The 21865-nt window shown below is 40.3% G+C and overlaps 1 protein-coding gene across 1 annotated transcript in view; it reads right to left on the bottom strand.

Moving 5' to 3' along the window:
• Window positions 1-21865, bottom strand: part of LOC149086265 (metabotropic glutamate receptor 3-like) — an 89666-nt gene that overhangs the window by 40499 nt on the left and 27302 nt on the right. Inside the window, exon 2 of the mRNA XM_089232286.1 lies at window positions 1710-2856. Coding sequence (XP_089088412.1) covers window positions 1710-2739 — 1030 coding nt within the window. The 5' untranslated portion in view covers window positions 2740-2856. The remainder of the gene's footprint in view (window positions 1-1709; window positions 2857-21865) is intronic.

The following is a 21865-nucleotide window of genomic DNA, read 5'->3' as shown; positions in this document are numbered from 1 at the left end:
TGACGTCATTCAAACAACACATAATAAGGTACAGACAAAGAGAGAGATAACTAGAGAAGCTGGGGTAAGTTTTTTTGTTTCTAGAACAGAGACGCTTTTGGAGGAAAGAAAGAAATAAAAAGAAAAAGTTTATAGTATATATATATATATATATATCGTCAAGAAGTGCGAGAGGTGATGAGTAGCCGACTGTTATCATTTTGAATAATTTTTTGTGACTTTAATGATTACATTCCGCCATTATTTTTTTTGGTTTTTATTTGTTTCTGGGTGAAATGAATGTACTTAATTTTGTTCACAATTTTTCGACGATGACCCTTTTCTTGTCAGTTCAAGTACGAGCCAACGAGGAACGTGGTCCAGGACCTGGCCGGGCCACAGCGGAGGGCTCACCCCCCGAACACCAGACATGACCCCGCTCTGTCCCTTGCGGGATATAAGCAAGTCGGGATGACTGACCCGAGCCAACAAGCCAACCAGGGAAGATGCGACCCAACAAGCCAACGAGGGAAAACGTGATTCAGGACCTGGTGCCTGGCCACGCTCAATAGAGCTACAGACATCATAAGAGCTTATCAATATAAATTTGTATGTAATAGAAGTATTTAAATCTGTATATGCCTTTTTTTAAATAATGTATTTATATTGTATTGTATATGCATAATAAAGCACCCGACACCACCTCATCCGGGGCAATGGCTAAAATTGACAATGGTCGATAGAGCCTGGGTGGTGCACGGTTTGAAATAGAATGTCAGTTCAAGTAGGGGTGAATTTTGCCTATCTCTAGACACGTCCAAAGGGGGGGGGGGCTAAGAGAAGGTGTAAGGAGTGCGTTGATCTCGGGGGCAGTCTGTTAGGAGAGTTGACACCAAAATGTTTGACAAGACGTGGGATCGTAATACCAGAAACAAGAATTTACTTATTCACAAGGGACAAGTGTGCATTTTGGCGCCCCCACCCCAATAACTTTTCTAGAACAGTCAAATGACGGCGAAGGAAAAATTCGGTTTCTTACTTGTCTGGCTTTGGGAGCATGCGGTAGGTAAGCTTGAGCCGCCCCCGAAGTGCAGTTCTTTTAGTAGTGCATAAACGTGGGTGCTCCACTATAACCCAGTTAAGACATGACAGGCAGGAAAGAGTCGTGATAAGTGGACGTAGAAATTCCATTTGATACACCAAAGACATCATGTTACGTCGAATTGGGGGGTTCCCCCGCTATGATCCTACAAAGGAATCGTAGCACGTGGACTTGGGGGTCCTTCGCTATGGTCCGGAAAAGACATGGCCACGTGCGTAGCCTTGCGGATTCCGCTACGATTCTGGAAAGGCATCGCGGTGCGTTGTTAACTTGTACTGGGGATTTCACTATGATCCAGCAAAGACATGGCCCACAAGACATTGTGGAAAGTGGACTTGGTGATTCCACTATGAAAGAAGGACCATAGAAATGCATCGTGGAAAGTGGACAAGACCTATGTCATTACAGTCAGCATATTTGAAATGGCAACCGGTCGGTTCTGCATCCATTTTTACCCAGCTTGTGCAATTAAGTATGCGCCAACGCAGCAAAAATTAAATTCGAGTAACTTCGTTTCTGTTGCTGATATATAGTCTAGATGGCGTAGTGCGTTGATTCGTGTATAGATATCAGCTTAATGTGTTAGTGTTATAGATTAATTTATGTGTAAAAAGATTGTAACTTTTACCTTGGTGTTGTGGATATGCTGATGTCAGAGGTTTGACGAGGGTTCCTTGCTTGGCGGCGTAAGGAACTGCTGGCTTCAGGTGAAGAAAAGATGGCGTGTAGATGGACTGGTTGATCGACGAGAAACAGTCATCGGCGTACATGCCGTTCCGGCTCATAGATGCGAGCTGACGACCCTTGGGGAGGAACATCACCAAGAAAACGACGCTCGCCGTCACGACAACGCCGAAAGCGACGCACGCGTCGTGGTGTCTGGAGTCCGCCAGCGTCGAGACCAGGATCCACACTATCCAAATTGGTATCGTCAGTCCGACGGTGGCGCCGATGTACATCGCTTCTCCGTGGTTCTCCGGTACTGTCCGTGCCCTGATGGCCAAGATGGCCACTCCGACCATCAAGAACATGCTGTACACCAGCGACACGATCATGTCGGACGGCTGGGTAGCGCAGGACGTGTAGCACGATGAGTCAGTCCCGCCATACACGATCACGACCACCTGCGGCGGCTTGTACACCAGCCACTGGATGGCCACCACTACCTGCACGGCTATGGCGAAAAACAACAGCAGTCCCTGGTACGCGGCGCTCAGGTATACGCCCACGTGGAGGCTCAGCAGGAAGACGCACTTCACCAGCAGCGTCGCGAACACCACTACGTACGCGAGTCCCACCCCGGCCCTCGCGACGGCGCATGTAAACCAGTGAGGGGTTGGCACGAACACGAAGCCCAGGAGAGAGCTCAACAGCAGCCCGAACAGTAACATCTGGCCCAAGAAGAGGTGACGCCGGCTCCCGCACGACTTGTAGAGCACGTATACCTCGAACACCAACACGGCGGCGACATTCAACGACGACAGTACGACCAGTGGTATGACCCACGGGTCCCCTCTGGGTTGCAGCGAGTCCACCCTCGACGTACAGTTTGCGAAGGCCTCCGTCGTGGCGAATCGCGTCAGGTTCCATCGGTCTATAGGCACTAGACTGACGACATTGTCCTCTTGGACTCGATCTGTGAAAACGCCGTCCGCCATCGGTGGTTCGCAACGGCGGGGGGGAAGGAAGAAGAAGTAGTGCCTACCAGTCCTCGGGACTGGCACCGGTACCAGTCACTCGTAGTTCTTCTGTTTCCAATCCAGCAGCAGCTTCACCTATAAAGAAGAAAAGCAAAAACAAAGGTGAATATTCATATACAGGGGCCGTTCAAGTATAACGTAAGCTAATTTTTAGAGATTTTTGACCCCCCCCCCCTGTCAGCAAAAAATTTCGTCATCAGCTCTGCCCCTGTGAATCCTAACTCATATTTTGATAAAGGGTGGTTGATGACGTAAGCATTATCCAAACCACCCCCCCTCCCCATCGATGATGACGTAATACTTGAACGGCCCCTACAGTAGGCTATATGTTACGGTAAATGTGATAAATCTGTTGATACATATACAGTTTGATAAATTTATCACTTTTACCTGTAATTATGAATAACAGGTAAGCGTTGTTGATAAAGTCGATAAATACTTGAAATTTATGGTCTGTGTATGTGTTTATGCAAATTTCACGATCGTACCTCCGATATAATGATACAATACATGCATAAATTATCATATATAGATGTCCAAGTTGGACACCTACGGTTCTATTAGAATCTGTCCAAGTTTGGGAGTCCAAGATATAGAGGACGTACTGTGTTATAGGGTTATGTTTGGTTCAATTCAAAACCGTCCAATGCCGCTGTGGTGGTCGAGTGGTTATAGTACCGGACTTGTGATGCGAGGATCCGGGTTCGAACCCCACAGTGGTGGTCGGCTGAAGTTGGTTTTCTGTGGTTCCCAACTTCAAGGCGCAAATGCGAGCCGATCTCCCCGTTAAAAAGTCTCGCCACAGAGAGCAACAGTCCTACAACGGTAAATCATTCAACCATAACACTTCACTCATAGTTAGTAAAACTGGGGGCAGATGACAGCACTACACATAACAAGCATTACACATAAACAAACGTTACGTCAGGTTGCACTACACGTACACGCACATTCCCGCATGTACCGATTCGTTGGGGGGGTCCGCGCGGGGGGGGGGGGTACATGTGTGGTGTAGCAGTAGTAGGTAGGGGCTCGGGGATCCATGATGTTCTTAGTCAGCCACCTCGTTGGGCAATTTGCCTGTTGTGGCGTTGTATTTGTATTTGTATTTGTATTTGTAAGGAGGTATCCAAGATACAGAGGTGTGTTCAAAGTGATATGCTTTACGATTTATCATGTTCACCAACGGCGTGACGTTTGAAATATTATACAGAATCACTGGTAAAAATGATAATTTTTCAGTACTTATGAAATTTGCCAACGGCACTTGGGCGCTATGCATCAACGCCGTTAAAAGTGATTATTTTAGGGCAGCGTTTCTCAACCTGTGGTTTCCACGACGATGGAACAAGTGGTCCGCAGACAGACTTGATGATTTAATTATGATTCAATGAAATATTCCATTGTAATTGATGTTGGTAAAATCCTTATGGATTCAAATACAAAAAATTAGTACTTCACATCATGGGTAACCATATCTCCTCAAAGAAAATTACGTAAAATTGCGATCGTAAATACAGGATATCTCTAATTAGAGCCGAAGCACGCAATTTTCGACAGATTTCGCCAATTACTGCTACAATTTCTAAAGCCCGGAAAAGCAAAAAGGCTGATGCAAATCACAGTAAAAAAATTATTTTACGGGGGGAAAAATAATTCAAAACGCAGATCTGAAATACGAAAAATCGCCGATTTTGTCGCCAATGCTTTGTTATAAGTAGAGTCCAGAATTTCAGGATATAATACCATAAATGCCTTTTTTTGCAAATTTTCAAACTTTTTGTAAAAACGCCTTTTCGAGTTTTTCCCGCCATAAACAACTACTTCAACATTTTTTTTTTCAAATTACTTCATAAATTTTAGAAGTCATATTCTGAGAACTTGGATATTTTGAGCATTGTGCGAACTTCAAAAGACTTGCTCTTTTCAGAATCTCCAACGCTTAGAACAGTATTACCTGTTATGAGAAAGCCTCAACCCCCTTCGAGCTAAACGTAAACGTGAAAAGGTATGAGTGCCTGGGATATAGAAAAATTTGTGTTGCCATGAATAAACTTAGCTTTGGCCGGATGGTGTTAGGCATGAATGTTTTTGTTTCAGACGAACGCAGAACCTGTGGGGCCCATACCATGCCGTTTTAATTTTGTTTTCGTTTACATCTCATTCACGCCATAAATGCACTCCAAACAACGATGTCTAGTTATTTTACGTACATATTCGGTATTCGATTAAATTCACCAGAACCGCCCAAAAGGGGTGTTTGATAGGTGCGGCCACGTGGGGCCTTGAGCTTGAAAGTGTCCCACATACGTGTTATTATTATGTATATATATAAAAACGAATGTAGTATGTCTGTCTGTCTGTCCTTTATGCATTATTACATATTTTTTGAAGCAGAAACAGGCAGAGATGGATAACTTGAAGTGCAAAGGGGGGAATTGAAATGCCTAGCAGCCTTTAAAAAAGGAAAAAATATGTATTTATTTTTACGTTTCTTTTTAAATCTAGATTTGTTTCTTTCCTGAGTCGCGCAGGAAGTCGCCATATTGGTGAACTTAGACAGAGTTTGTATGTCCCTCAAATAAAGAGGGAGATATCACGTGATCCAAAGAAGCCTCATTGAAGAAAACCCGGGCAACGCCGGATATTATAGCTAGTTAGTTATAAAAAGATAATAAAAATACCACACGCGCATATAGCAGTGACGCTAAAACACCACCATATCGAGAAATCTCTGACTTAAAGCTGTGAAATACGCCACTAAAATATAAAATCTTCTTCGATACCCTACGTTTTAAAAGCTGACATGGTCTGCGAGAAAAAAAAAAGCGAAAAAGTATCAGGGCTGTTACTTCACATAGCAGCTACGAGACCACGCCCACTGAGCCAAGGCGACAAGCACAAGATCAAAGAGATGAGAAACAGCTCTTATTTTCTTCTTTTTTTTCAAACCGAGTACAACTCCGGTCTATCGCCATGGGCGATTTACTACCGGTGGAGTTTTGCGTGCACCTAACAGTCTGAGTGAGTATATAGTGTTGTGTGTCAGTTTTTAATTGCACCATCTATAGTTCAAATTACGAATGAAGTGTAATTTTTGAATATCTGTGCCGTTGTAGACCTGGTGCTCTCTGTAGCGAGAGATCCCTTGCTAATATAGCTCTGGTATAGTGCCTTCTTACTGTGTTATACGGGTCACACAACGTGATTTCATACTGGAAATCAGACTGTTTAGGAGTCCCTGTTACAGTTGGTCTATTCCTCCAGCAACGTTGTTTTCAGTTCTTGGATCATTCTAGGAGGAAGGGTGGGAGGGGGTGTTGAAGAACTACACTACAATTGCCTCCCAAGAGCATCCCAGACATACTCTATAGCAATTTTTCAACCTATGGTCCGCGGCCCAGAAGTAGTCCACGACGATGGCACAGGTGGTAATCCGCGGGTAGACTTGGTAATTTTATTCCAACTGACAGAAAAATTATTGAATTTTTGTAATTGAATTGTAACTACTCATGGTTTAAAATAGAAAATTAGACCTTCTTTGGGTAACCACATGTCAACAATGAAAAATACGAAAAAAAAAAAAATACGATTCTAAATACGGGACATAATTGTATCTAAAAAAATGAAGAATTGCAAATTATTGCTGAAACTGCTGAATCACTGAAAATTAAATTAGTTTTTTTCCTGTTATGTAGTACATGGCATGTAAATAAATATCAACATAGGGATATTGCTTTCGCTTTATATGATAATGAGAAACCGGGACCAACGGAAATCTATATATAGTATATGTAAAAACGAAAGTATGTTTGTCCTTTATGCATTATTACATCATTCATCCGATCGCCATGAAACTTTGGGAAGTTGTTGAGTACACTCGCGCGAAGGTTTCTGGCAGTTTTTTTTGTTTCCTTTTTCCTTCACATTTCCTTGAATTTCCTTTCTTCTGAGATCGCAGCAACGCGCGACGGGTAAGCTACTAGTAAAAAAATAAAAAATTAGGTGTTGTTGCAACAGTAGAACATAATAATAGCCATGTTTCAACTGCAGAAATTACGATTAATATTCCAAATAATGCAACGAATAAACGAGAATTATTCGTAACTCGAAGGAGTCCCAAGACAATTTTCTCTACGGGCTGCTGGAAATAATGACCCCGAAATTGACTTTATTCTGAGGGACCAGTAATATTTCATTTTCATTTTTGGCAGGAAATCAATTTAACTTGGATACTAATGCAGTTACACTGTACTTTAATTGAAACAGTAGACGGAATGCAACCAACTTTTCAGCTCAATATATATATATATATATACAGTCAAACCTCGTTAGTGCGTCACCCTGTTAACACGTCACTCCGCTTAACGGATCACTTTTTGGAAGTCCCAATTGTCCTCGGGCAGGAATTGACACAGCTACGGCTTACTCCGTTTAACGAGTCACTCCGCTTACTAAGTCATATTTATGCTCTCCAAAGAGTGACTCATTAACGAGGTTTGACTGTATATATATATATATATATATATATATATATATATATATATATATATCTTAGCTTTTAGTTATTTTACTTTTCTTTCAATAAATGCCTTTCTTAATCCCTATTTTAGGCATTTTTAGTGCTTTTTAACCTGCCTATTTTGACCATTTTTAGTACCTAAACTTCCGGGTTCTAGTCACAAGTCTGCAAAATCACCGATCGTTGCAGAAATTACCAGAAAATTAGCAATGGGTGTAAAATGAAGGACTATTGAAAATCGCAATGAATTGAAATGTATTCCACGGAATTATCACAGTATAATTTATAAGTTGTGAAAATTATCTCCATTAATAATTTCAGTGAAGATCATCAATTTTCAAATAAGCTTCGTTAAAAACACGGGACAATTTCGTGTGAAAGAAGCTGACCGAAAATACGTGAAAATAGAAAATATCCCTCAAAATACGGGGCATGTGGTCACACTACTCGTGATGTGAATTAGTAGTTCGTGGAGTTGCTTCACACATATTACTGGTCCTTGGGAAGAGAGGTTGAGGAACGCACCGTTTTAGTGAAATTAATGAAATTTAGCAACCAAGCTTGGGTATTATGCATAATCCTGGTAAAAGAGATAAATTTAGGGAAATTTATCAAACTTACCAAAATGCTCAGCGATTATGCATAATAACCAGATTTATCACATTTACCGCGTATAACATATATGCCACCACAATTTCATCTGTGCATGATGCGACCATCAAACAGGGAACCTGGGCTTTAAAAGGCCAGGTGTTTTTTTACTTGAGATAAGACATCAAGATATTTAAGTTTTAGGAGATCGCCCAAGTCTCGATGATGGAAGAGACAAATAACGTCCCTGGCACATGCTGCAAAATGAACAAAATAAATATTATGACGGATTTGTCAGCGGTGTTTTTCAAAGGCCCACGTTGCGGTCATTGTGTTTTTGGATGACGTGCGTGCCATAAAACGCCAGTGGAGCGTGTGCGGTGCGGTGCGAGCGGGGCACCACATTCCATGGAGTCGTGCGGTTTTGACCAAGAAACTGACTGACTGACATTAAGATCGTCAACGCGATTGCCGCTCCGTTGAATGTCAGCACTTTGTCACCGAAACAACCAGCGAAATGGGTGCATAAATTTAAGCGAGCGAGCGACCCGCTGGGGCGACACATGCCCTCGCGCATTCTAATGCGATGTCCTGTCTTGTCGTCGCTGGTTGTACGACATGACACGTCCGTTTGGTTTCGATTGTTGTTGGAAGGCCTCTTTCTTGGTGGTTGTCCGAATCCTTTGCTGAATTTAATTAGTGTCAAAAACATAACTTGACTATAGAAATGAACATTTCTACCTCTTTTTTGAAAATAAATTTTCGTTCTAAGAACGGGGATGTGCACAACCTCTTTCCCGCGGGGACCAAATGCAGCCCCCCCCCCCCGCCCAAAGGGAGTTCCATCGACCAGTCAAAGGTTTTCCGTTATCAATACACACTCACTTCCAAAAGTTAAGCACGCAAAACGGCTTATATAGCATAACCACACCACTGTAACCATGTCGTTCTGGATTGCACGGGAACACAAGTGCGTGGTACTCGGGTGCATAGTCCCTTCATGTGGAGCTTTCGGTGCACAGTACTGGCAATACGGAGAAATTAAATTTTTCGATTTGACTCTGTCGGGATTTCGACTTGTCGAGATTCTAACCTGTCAGGATTTCAACCCTGTCGGAATTGTGAACGGAACCACTGTGCAATACAGAGGGGCAAGATTAAAGTGGTGTCGTAATGTTATATAAGCCGTCGCGTGGTTAACTTTTGGAAGTGAGTGTACGCAACATGATAAATGTTCAACCTATGACCCGCGGGCCAAATGTGGCCCTCGGAGTCACCTGATGTGACCAACGACCTCAAACCTACCTGTGGTGCAGTTCCACATCACTTACCGCAATACATTTCCGGATCACTGAAGTGACCCGTGGTGCAGTTTCATATCAATTAGGTGGCCCGCGACACGTTCGTATAACTAAAGTGATTCGTGGCATATTTACAGGTAACTTGACTGACCCGCGGCACATTTAGAAATCACTTGAGTGACCTGAAGCGCAGTTCAAGAACGCATAAGGGGCTCGTAGCACTGTTGCAGAGCTCTTACGTGGCCTGCGGAACATTCACAAATCACTTAAGTGACTCGCGGCATAATTCCAGATTATTCAAGTGTCCTGTGGCACGTTTCCATTTCACTTACGTGATTTGCGATGGCACTGTTCCCCATCATTTAAGTAGCCCGAGACACGTTTTCAAATCAATGAAGTAACCCGCACTCTCAAAAAATTTGAGCATCCTTGTCCTACGATTACAACACTATAGGGTTCAAGCTCTTATCCAGGTTAACGTCCTCCCAACACATATTCATCAGCTCATCCCTCTTCCTTCCCCTTGAAAATAGGAGCGGCCAAGTGTCTTCTCGTGATAGACGTTCAAATCCAATCACAGACCATGACCTCCTCCAACCCGAAAACCAATAACTCACTCCCCCCCCCCACCCCTACAACAATAAAATTTTTACAACAGCGACCATAAAAACCCCTTTTTTACAACTCTGACATTTGACTGGAGAGCGGTCGATTCCCTATATAGTTCTAAAAAGGCAACAATGTGAATATTTTAAAAGTCGAGAAAGAATTTTTATGTTATTCCCAATCTCTCCCCCCCCCCTCATTTAATACCCATGTTATAACAACGCACACCCCACACTGGGTGACTTCAGACGGGGATTAACTCCAATATTACAGAGTTCTAGAAAGTTCTATGTGTATTAAGAGAAAGGAACGGTGCGAGGGAAGAACCTTGCGGGACGTCAACAAGAACTTTGACCTCTCAGTACGAAAAAATTGCCAGCAATCCAAAAGAAGAAAAGTAGGCGGAGACGAAATAATACTTTGCAACAGTTTTGACATCATATTTACATACACTGTCGGTCAAAGATACGGTGGAACTTTGGTTTACGAGCGCAACTCGTTCCGTGAACGTGCTCGTAATCCGAACAACTCGCACATCGAATCAAACTTCCCCGTAGGAAAAAATGGAAACTCGGATAATTCGTTCCACAATTCTTTATGCGCATGTAAATAACTATTAAAAATGACATTTAATTAATAATAATTCGCCGTTATCTGCTGCCGTACCGCACAAACATTTTGCTCGTAATGCAAATCATCGCTCGTGTATCGAATCAATTTTTTTTCAAATATTTTGCTCATAATGTGAATCATCTTTCGTATATCGAATCAAAATTTGCTCAAAAATTTTTGTCGTCTATCGAATCAAAATAATTTGTTCAAAAATTTTACTCATATATCGAATCTAAATTCGTTCCAACCTGTTGTTCGTTAACCAAATCATTCGTAAACCAAATTCCTCGTTAACCGAAATTTCGCTGTATATGTTTCCTAAATTGTGTGACATACTTCAAATCTAATTTACATAATAGAGCTTTTAGTTCCGGGACGTGTTTATTCACGAGAGAGAATTTCTTATGATATAATATTTACACTTTGAATAGTTTCCAGAACTTTCGATTCTTCAGAGAGAGGGAAAGTTAAGCCTAATTCCTTGTAATTTTCTGTTGTTTTTTTTTTTGGGGGGGGAGGGGTATTATGGTTATGAAATGGCACCGGATTCCTGATGGTGGAACTTGTTTGGGTGTCAGTGGGAGATTGGAATTGGATGCGAGAGTTTTGTTTGGTTAAGGGGTGGTTTGGTTGGTTGTGGCGGTGGATCTTTTGTGGTTGTGGCGGTTGAGCAAACATTGGATGAAATTCTATATTGAATCGGAGACAAAAAAAGGCTTAACACTTTCGAGTGTTCAAGGTTATGCTAACATTACGGGGACTGTTGGAATCTTTCTGTAGTATGTATTTGGGAGAGTATAGAAAGCAGCCATTTTGGATGAAGAGGACGTTGCGTCTGTCTTCTTGTGTCCGTTGGAATTGTTTCTTTCGTTTTACTTGAATTTTAAGAGGTTTCGTACCTTTTAACATGATGAAAAACCATGCTCTAATAGAAATATCATTAGAAGTACTATTTAATCATTGATTAATTTCAAATTTTTTACACATGCTCTTGATTGTATGTGCTATCTCATACTGGTATAAAGTTTTACATATCTTGGATACTTAATTTTTGTAAATTAGCAAAAAATGCATTGAAAACAGCTTGCGCATGATAAATTACAATGACATTAATGTAATTGAATAAAAATTGATTCAAACAATCAAGTAAACTGTTCAGTTCATGAATTTGAGATTTTATTGACTCTTATCTCAATTTTATTTAAAACTACATTTTCATTTTCAACATTTTTGAAATTTAAAAATTTTATTTTAATAAGATTGACTTTTACTTCATTTCATGAACTGAACAGTTTCCTTTATCGTTTGAATCAATTTTTATTCAAATACATTGATGCCGTAGTATTTTAATATGCGCACCATGATAAAATAAGGCATCAAGGCATTTTTTGAAAATTTACAAAAAGCTAAGTATCCAAGATATGTAAAACCTTATAGCACATACGAATTAAGAACACGTGTAAAAATTTGAAATAAATCAATGGTTAAATAGTATTTTTAAATGATATTTCTATTAGAGCATAGTTTTTCACTATGTCAAAGGGTACGAGACCCTTTAAAACGGACAGTTGGAAACATATTTTTGACGTGAACACGTCTTATAAATCGACCCCGTCTTTCGAGCGTCACGAAAATAGGTCAAGTTTGGCCTTCGCACATGTTGCATTATCGTTACCTTATCAAACGCCTTGACGGGAGCGCCTCAAAAACTCGAATTTTATCGGAAAAATCCACTTTCTCGAAATATTTTTATCACTTTTTACCTAATGGAGCCGCAGCTAATTGTTTACCTTTGACGCGTCTTCGGAAAGCTGAATTCGTGGTTTGAATGAAATTGTTGCCATGATCTGAATGCGTGTCGTCCAGAATATATTTGGATTCAATGTCCAATATTTCGTTAGAAACTTGAAGTTTCAAAGTTTCTAGTGAAACGAATTTTCTCTCGATATTCGAAAAGCCTTTGACGTCGAAAACCAAACTCAACCCTGACGCGTAAATGAAGAGAGATGCACAAATACAAAGGACACAACAGATAAAATGCCCAATGAGGTGGCTGAAAAAGGATGTGTGTATATATATTTATATATATACGGGGCGATTCAGAAAAGATGGGAAAAACTTCAACAGGTGATAGTACACACAAAAACGAACAATTGTCATCGGACAATGCATGGTCACAAGAAACGCAAACGCGCGTTTCGAAACGGCCGCTCCGCAAACGTTAAAACGGCATTCGTGTTGAAATTTATTGGGGGGAGGGGGCGGTGAATAACACTATGCAAATGAAAGCTGGGGGAGAAAAAGAAACCGTATGCAAATCTGCGTCGCAGTGAATTAAAGGCACGGGTGCTAGCCTTGTGAAGTTAGTCAGCCCCGTTTCACACAGCTGCCGATGAGAGCGCGTAAGTGTTTTCGGACCGTGCAACGCCCTGTGGGGGGAACGCTCTCCGTACATTCGTGCTGCCTCTGTGATACTTCCGTTTGCAGCTCCGTAAATGGAATGCATGTCTGCTTTTCAGTATTACTAAACTGTACTATTATCCCATACTGGAATAACTCCACATGTGATAATGCCAATAACTCACTGTGACGCAGATTTGCATACGGTTTCTTCTTGTTCTTCCTCACCTTACATTTGCATGCCACGGTGTTTTTTTTCTCCCTATAAATTTCAACAGGAATGCCATTTTAACGTTTGCGTAGCGGCCGTTTCGAAACGCGCGTTTGCGTTTCTTGTTAGACCATGCGTTCTTTGATGACTATTGTTTTCATTGGTGTGTACTATCACAACGTCCCGGCGGAGACGTTGTAACTTTTCTTTCCGAGTTCATCTCAGCATAATATCCGGAAAATAACTGTTTCCTTGATATCTCGAGCTGAGAAAAAAGTCATCTACCTCACTCTGACTTTTGAATGTTTACTCTACCCCTGTTACTCTATGAAAGTTATTTTCCTAACGTGTGTTTCAATAGGGATACACATTCGCGTTTCAGGCACAACTCAGGTAGGGTATCCAAACAGCTGATAGAAGAAAAAGGAAAGTATGTACATTCGTGTTTCTGGCATGCGGCGGATGATATCAAGTTAGTACTTTTTTACAGGGTGACTTACAGAGAATCACCCGATTTCAAAATTGTATGTTTCTTAAAAATTAAAAGCACAGAATAGAATGATGAGTAATATGCGAATATAAGGGGGGGAAATGTGTCTTCGTTTTATGAACAGTTTTTGTTAATGGTCGATTTCAAGTGTAGAATCATTAGGGGTCATCAAAGTATTACGTCATCATCGATGGGGGGGGGGAGAGGGGGTTTACGATTTGCTGACTTTTGATGACAAGGGGGAGGGGGTTTGGATAATGCTTACGTCATCGACCACCCTTCATGAAAATATGAGGGGGCTAGAGCTGATGACGAAATTTTGCTGGCAAGGGGGGGGGGGGGGGGTCAGCGTTTTGTTGACTTTTGCTGACAAGGGGGGGAGGGGGTCAAAAATGACTAAAAATTTGCTTACGTAATACTTGAACGGCCTTTATGAAATCGGGTGATTATTTCTTAATCACCCTGTATACGAAAATCAAAGACATGCAATTCCATCTAGCATAAGGGACGCTAAGTACATCAAAAAACAAAGTAAATATATGAATAATAAAAAAAAACTGAATATCTCTTGGAAGTCAATATCGCCTAATCAGAATCGAAACAAGTGTTCGGAAAAAAAGCTTCCGTTTACTTGCTGAAAATAGAAATATCCCCGAAAACCGGGACACGTGGTCAGCCAATGTAGGGGGGGGGGATCGTGGGACATATGGTCAGCCTATGTATTAGTCGCCGATAACTTTTTTTGTCAAAAAAAAGGGGGGGGGGGTTTGCGCTGCAAAAAGTTTGCGCATCACGGGTCTATGGCAGTGTTTCTCAACCGTAGGGCCCTGACATTACCAAACCAGGTCGCGAGTGATTTGCCGTTTTACTTCGCCTAATTTACTTCCCACTACGTCGTGTGTATGACCAGCCCTTTCCAATTACAAAAAAAAAATTAACCGGGCCGAGGACTTCAAGAGGGTGAAAACCAATAGTGTAAAGCAGAGGCCTTCAACTTCTCCTCGAGTCACGAGCACTGCTGATTTTCCCATCGTCAAACGAAGAGCACCCTTACGGCAACCTTGGCATACTTGTGCCTGGAATCTGCATAACTGTAAATCCTCGAATGCAATTTTTTAATAGTGTTTAATTGAGGCTTTGATCTAGTGCTCGCGAGCACGAAATCGGACACGAGAATTGATCACTTTTGTACTTCAGGGGAAAGCACCGTGGTGCTCGCGAACAAGAGGTTGAAGATGAGCTGGTCAAGAGTCAAATTAGATAGATCGAAGCCATCAGTACCGTTCGTATATAAAACGCATAATTCAAAACCAATGCTCGAAGAATATCCGAAGAAGGGTCAAGAGCATGCTTATATTGAAGTTGCTCGTCTGGTTATTTAGCCTGGTTTACTTGTCTGAGCACGTTTTGGCCCGAAGGCAATGGCTTCTTTGTATAGGTCTAGGGTTCGAAATAGTCGCCGTTAATCATGCGCTCACAACTAGATCATACACACATTTTCTTTCTTTCTTCTTAAGTATAGAGCTATCTCTTGGTTTCTCTTTTCTTTCTTATCTCACGATGAAGAAGTTGTCGAAGGAATGTCCCAGTATCTGAGGATGAATGGATAAAGAGCCAAGAAATGAATGGGTGACCAATCAGTGACATCTAGCAGCCTTTCTGGACCGCGCACACACAAGACTTGGGACCATTGCCACATAAATGAACTTACTATTACACAATCGAATTGGAACTGCGTGCATGTTATACGGTATACGCCGCTTAATGTGATTACATCGGGTTGATGATAGCAATAAGCGATTGATATCTACATCCAAGCAATACCCCGGTGTTAAGTAGGATGACCATATGCCCCGTTTGGTTGAACGGGACAACTCGTTTCCCTCTTAACAGGTTTCAAAATGTTAAAACGTGCTTTTTCCCCTCTCAATTGTTGCAAAACAGGATTCTTTTTCCCATTGAGCTCAAATCCTTTTTTTTTTATTCGGAAATTGTGAAGAGTAAAATAAACTGTCTAATGTGTACTACTAATTACGGTATGCATTTTATAATGTCTGGTACTTTCTTGTATAGATTCCCTTGTCAAATGCCTTCTGGCCGAAGAACTGTGACTGTGGTCAGTTGAAAGATCATCGCGGTTATGGTTTACGGAAAATTCACCGACAACAATACACCGCCATTCAACTCACCACTAAGAAAATTCAATGTCCAACAATCAAATTCATCGACGGAAAATTCACCGCTGGGAAGATTCACCGAAAACAGTTCGACACGAGTCAGTGAACGAGGAATGACCGAGTGTGAGTGAATCCACAAATGGTACAGTAGTAAGTAAGTGAGTGACAAAGTGGTCAGTGTTGGTGAGTGAGCAAACTAGTGAGTGAGTGTCATGATGAGCGACCCAGTGGTAGACCGAGGGATCTAGTACGTAAGCGAGTGACAGAATAAGTGGCCTAATGAGTAAGTACGTGGCCTGGTGATTGAGTGCGTCAAATTAAATTTTTCAATTTGACCCTGTCGGGATGTCGGGGAGCCACCACGTCTGTAGGTAAACGACCTGGTGTTTGAGTGCGTGTGACAGACTGAGTGACCTAGTCATGGAGTAATAGAGTGAGCAGAGCGACCTAGTTAGTGAGCGAGTGACAAAGTTAGCGACTTTGTTGCACCCGAGTGGCGTGGTGGTAAAATGCCCATCAACCAACGTGAAAGTGGCTGTCACGGTCCCGGATTCAAACCCGAGCGAGGATATAGATAATATATTTTCCCTAACGAACTCGAGGCGACCACCAATAGACAGTGCCTTCATTTCCAACCCATCTCATTAATGGCAGTAAATTGCAATATAACGATGTGGCCAGAGCTGGTGTTTGGTAAAGTAGTAGTCAGGGAGTAACAGAGTTAGCAAGCGAGTGAGAGTGAGCGAGCTAATGAGTTAATGATAGAATGAGCGACCTGGTCAGGGAGCAACAGAATGAGCGGAGTGACCTAGTCAGTGAGTGAGCGAGTGACCGGATAATTGAGTATAACAGAGTGACAGTATAACCTAGTGAGTTATGCTGATAGAATGAGTGACTTGGTGAGTGAATGACAAAGTGAGCGATCTATTGAGTGATAGAAAAAGTGAGCTACCTATTGATTGAAAAAGTGAGCTACCTAGTGATTGACAGAGTGAACTTGTGAGTGAGTGAGCGAGAGCGAGCTAGCTTTAGTGATGAGAGGCTAGTTTCAGTCGTTCACTTGCTCACTCTTTCACTCACTCATGTTGGTGAATTGTCAGTAAATTTTTCCGGACACGAGCGGTTATTACGGTCCGATTAGTACAGTATGAACTGAGTACGGAAATTTTTGTCCATAAGGGAACCTTCAGACCTCCTATATAGTCTTGTAGATTGATAACGATAACGATAATAACATACAAAGGTAAAAAATGAGTCTGGATCAACCTTAGCTTCAAAATACGCAAAAAGAAAAATAAACTACTTTCGACAGAAAAAGACTGATACCATAAATCGAAGTCCTGATAACTGTAAACGAAATTTTCCATGTTACGGTATTGGTCCGTTCCGTGCTTAGCAAAAGTGATAACAATACACGAATGATAACATTATTCGCGATTTTAATAAGCAACGTCAACTGCGTAACAAATTAAAGCTCTGTTTATCTGCTCGCGAAACTATTCGTAAGTCGGGAGAATGTGGTATTCGAAATTATAAGTTCTAAAGCTTCTGCAAATCGACGCAGTGAATTGAATTCAGATTCAAGATATTGGGAATTGTTTTCTATCCCGCCATTTCGAAAATCCCCAGAACCTATAATAAATTGACTAATGAATTCATTTGTTGATGTAAAAATGCATTAAATGAAACGTTCAAATATGATATGTATTAAATGACATAACTATATCTGTATACAGTATATATATATATATATACTAGGGGGCAAAGCCCCCCTGACGCCTACGGCATCCAACCCCCCCCCCCAACTCCTCCAATGCAGCTGCTAACTACTCCTCACATCTTCTTTAATTATAAAGCAAAATATTCCTCAGGCACCGCAAATGCCTGCGAAATAGTTATTCATTGCCAGTTTCCCATTCTGATTTCGATAAGCAATGCACTGCCATCATAAATACAACAGAATACTCGATGCACCGCAATACATATGTGATACACCACGATAGGCAATACAACACAATAAGTAATGCACCACTATATGCAATGCACCACCATATCAAATATCAACAATACAGCAAATTAAGTAGTGATTCACTATATACGGTGTGCACTGCATTACAATAAGCAATACAACACTCAGTGCACTACAACACGTAAAGCATCACAATCAGTAATGTAGTAATGTGTGTAATCAGTAATATTGTACACTACAAATACGCAATGCAGCATACTATGCGATGCATCGCAATAAGCAAAAGCACTATAGTACGCAATGCACCACAATACGCATTAAACGTGGCATTACAATGAGCAATACAGCACGCGATGCACTACAATATGCAATGCACCGCAATCAGTAATGCACCATTATTTTCGCAGTGCCACAATAAGCAATGAATGCAGCACAATGCGCAATGAGAAGCAAGTATTCATCCTCGACTCAAAATGAAACCTGTCAATTTCCCCATAAAGAGATCTGTCCAATTCCCTGCCCTGGGTACCCGGACCCTGTGTGTTGGGAGCACTGGTGACGTATACATACCCCTGGGTACATGCACAAAACTTGATCCCTACAGGTCAAGCGGTTCCGGATGTCCTCAGGAGTTAAATGAAAACTCGACCCAAAATCGTAACCGACTTCCGTAACACAAAAACGTAACAGATTTCCGTCACCCATTTCCGTAACATAAAATCGTCACTAATTTCGGTTGCTTAGAAACAGGCCCTTTTCGAGTTTGTGATTTTATATTATAGAGTAGGCATTTAAAAAAACACTAGACCTACATTAAAAAAAAAATTAATAATTTTTCTCTATTGATAATAAATTCGATTTGAATTGTTATATAAATACCACTTTTTCCTCACGTAAAATTGAAGTTTTTCTGCCCAATATCGCCAAGGTCACAAGAGTAGGTTCAGAGATCCTATAATAAGGTAAATTTTCGACCATTTCTGTTAAATATTCCCAAGATAATCCAAGGTAACTTTCAATTTTAGCCAAAAATGCAAGTTAAAAATCTAAAATTCTCCAATCAGGTGAATTTTAACCACTTTTGGCAAATATCGTCCAAGATCCTAGAATTCAACGATCAAGTAAACTTTTTTAACAGTTTCTGTTACACATCGCCAACGTCATATAGCCGAGACTCTCTACGTGGGTCAATTTCAACTTTCGCCAAAAGTGCAATATAAAAATGTGAGGTTTTCAAATATGAGGTAAATTTCGGACATTTTTTCCAAACATTACCGAACTCAATATTTAAGGTTTCAAAAATTAAATTTAACCATCCCCCACACCTTCCAATAAGATGCGGGTCCAGGGCAATGTATCGGGCGAATCGTGTGTAAGTTCGATGGAACGTCCCAGTATTTTAAGGGATATGCATATATTCCCATATTATTTAGCTCTTGGGAGAAGCGATTGTTCCTATCACGCCCCCCCCCCTTTAGACCGTGCCTGAGCGAAGGCAAATATCTTCACCTGCGAATGGATCAGAGGCAGACATCTTCAGTTGTAAATAGAGTAGAGGAAGGCATCTTCAGCTGCGAATGGAGTGGGACAGGTATCTTCAGCTGTGAATGGAGTGGGGCAGGTTTCCTCAGCTGTGAATAACATGGAGACAGGCATCTTCAGCTGTGAATGGAGTGGGGCATGTATCTTCAGCTGTGAATGAAATGGAGACAGGCATCTTCAGCTGCGAATGGAGCAGAGCCAGACATCTTCAGATTCGGATGGAGCGGAGGCAGACATTTTCAGCTGCGAATGGAACTGAAGCAAGCGTCCTTAGATTCAAATGGAACGGAGGCAAGCATCCTTAGATTCAAATTGAGCGGAAGCAGACATCTTTAGCTGTGCGCGGAGCGAAAAGCAGGCATCTTCAGCTGCGCATGAAGCAGAAGCAGGCGGATTCAGAGCGATGTGCGGAGAAGCGACTTATTGTTAGGTAAATTGTAAATTTCGTAGGTACATTGTATCATCCCGTATCTTACAGGACAGACAAATTTCTCTAGTGTTTGTTATTCACCTCTTGGGAAGGGCGATCGACCCCACTTCACATCCGCGCTTATTTCAGACTTAAATAAGCCGAGTTTTTCAAGCGCCAATTAAACTTTGAATCACTGCATTTCAACAAAATATATTACGAATATCACGCACATATCATAACTCTTAAATTATATATATATACACACACATTATTATTTATACACATATATTTTAAAATGTTAAAGGGTTGTTCGAACTCGAAATAAGAAAAATAAAAACTGATTTTTCTCACGAAATGTTGTTTTCCATTGATATAAATCGTCTCTGGGATTTTGAACTTTCATAATTCGGAAAAGAAAATGAATAAATAATGTGAGAAAAGTGTAAATTCAATTTAAATTTCGTAATGGAAGACTATTTAATGATAGGTCTTTTTTTGTGGTTATGTGAGAGAAAGGGAGAGAGAAAGGGGCAAATGCCCTCACAAAACATTAAATTTTTCGGCCTGTAGAAAATGAATAAATGCGAGATTAACGTTATATATATAGGGGGAATCTATTTTTCTCTTATTTTATTATATATAAAAGAGAGGGTTCAGAGTACTCGCGAGTTCAAATTACTGAGAGAATTCCTATTAAATTATTTTACTTATTTTATTTTGCCGCATTTCCGAGAAATTCGTTCATTATAAAAAGGGGGGTCATCGGTCATTCGTTCGAACTTCAATGTATAATTTCACTCCAATTTGTTGTTGTTTTTCTTTTGCTTGCAATTTTGTGAAAGGACAGGAAATTATAGAATTTTTTTTTTGTATTTTAGATTGTAAAATTATATATAGTTCTTATTATAGAACCATCAAAAATCCGGGTTCGTTTTGTAGAAATTGTTAAAAATGTGAATTTTTTTTTTCTTTTAAGAATGAGAGGATTTTATTTCCAAATGTTTCTCTAAAAATATGTGTATGGTCCGTTGTGTAAATAAAGTGTGAGAAAAAAAAATGCTTGCGATTTCTATAAAAATGCTGATAATTTTTCCACAAGAAAATTTATTCATTAATTGATAGAATTATTCGGAAATTCATTCGGGGAAATATTAGTATTTATTCTTCATAAGATTCCAAAAAATATGGACTATTTTTGCATAAGGAATGCAATAACGAATACATATATTAAAAATTAATAATTAAAATTAATAAAAATATAATACATAAATTTGCTCTGTGGATGTTGCTAATACTTATTTGTTTTTGCAATGGTCAAATTATGTGTTGAATTGATAGCAAAATAATAGAAACACAGAACCATTTGGTAAAAATGCAGAAAATATAGATTTATTCCGTGAAAATATCAAAAGTGGGATTCAATCTGTGGAAAACGACAAAAATATTAATTTATTCGATAAAACTGTCGAAGTATGAAATTGCGCGGTGAAAATGTCAAAATATGAATTTTTTTCGGTGGAAAAGTGAGAAAACATGAATTTATTTGCGTGTGGGTAAAAATGCCAACCAAAATGGAGTTTGGTGTGATTGCAGAAATGAATTTAATTGGTAAAAGACACTTCATTCAATCAAATTAGGGATTGATTCTGTAGAATATTCAAATTACGGATTGCTCTGTAGAATTTTCAAATTATGGATTGATTCTGTAGAATTTTCAAATTACGGATTGATTCCGTAGGGTTTTCAAATTACGGATGAACTCCGTAGGGTTTTCAAATTACGGATTGATTCCGTAGGGTTTTCAAATTACGGATGAACTCCGTAGGGTTTTCAAATTACGGATGAACTCTGTAGAATTTTCAAATTAGGGATTGATTCCGTAGAGTTTTCAAATTAGGGATTGATTCCGTAGGGTTTTCAAATTACGAATTGATCCCGTAGGGTTTTCAAATTACGGATTGATTCCGTAGGGTTTTCAAATTACGGATGAACTCTGTAGAATTTTCAAATTAGGGATTGATTCCGTAATTGATGGAATATTTACTCTTACAAAATTTATTCTAGAATTTTGCCGATGTAAGACTAATTTCTTGAAATTTTCGAATTCAGCATTAATTTCGTAGAATTTATCGATTTAGCATTAATTTCGTAGAATTTATCGATTTAGCATTAACTCCTAAAAATTGTTTGAATCTTAGGTTAACTGCATAATTTTCAAATTTCATATAAGTTGTAAAACTTTCAGATTTCT

The sequence above is a fragment of the Pholcus phalangioides genome, unplaced genomic scaffold (assembly GCF_987345545.1).
Source record: "Pholcus phalangioides strain wild (caught in Gottingen) unplaced genomic scaffold, Ppha-v1.0 ptg000005l_1, whole genome shotgun sequence".
Taxonomy (NCBI): Eukaryota; Metazoa; Arthropoda; class Arachnida; order Araneae; family Pholcidae; genus Pholcus; species Pholcus phalangioides.
This window is presented reverse-complemented; position numbering and strand designations above follow the sequence as displayed.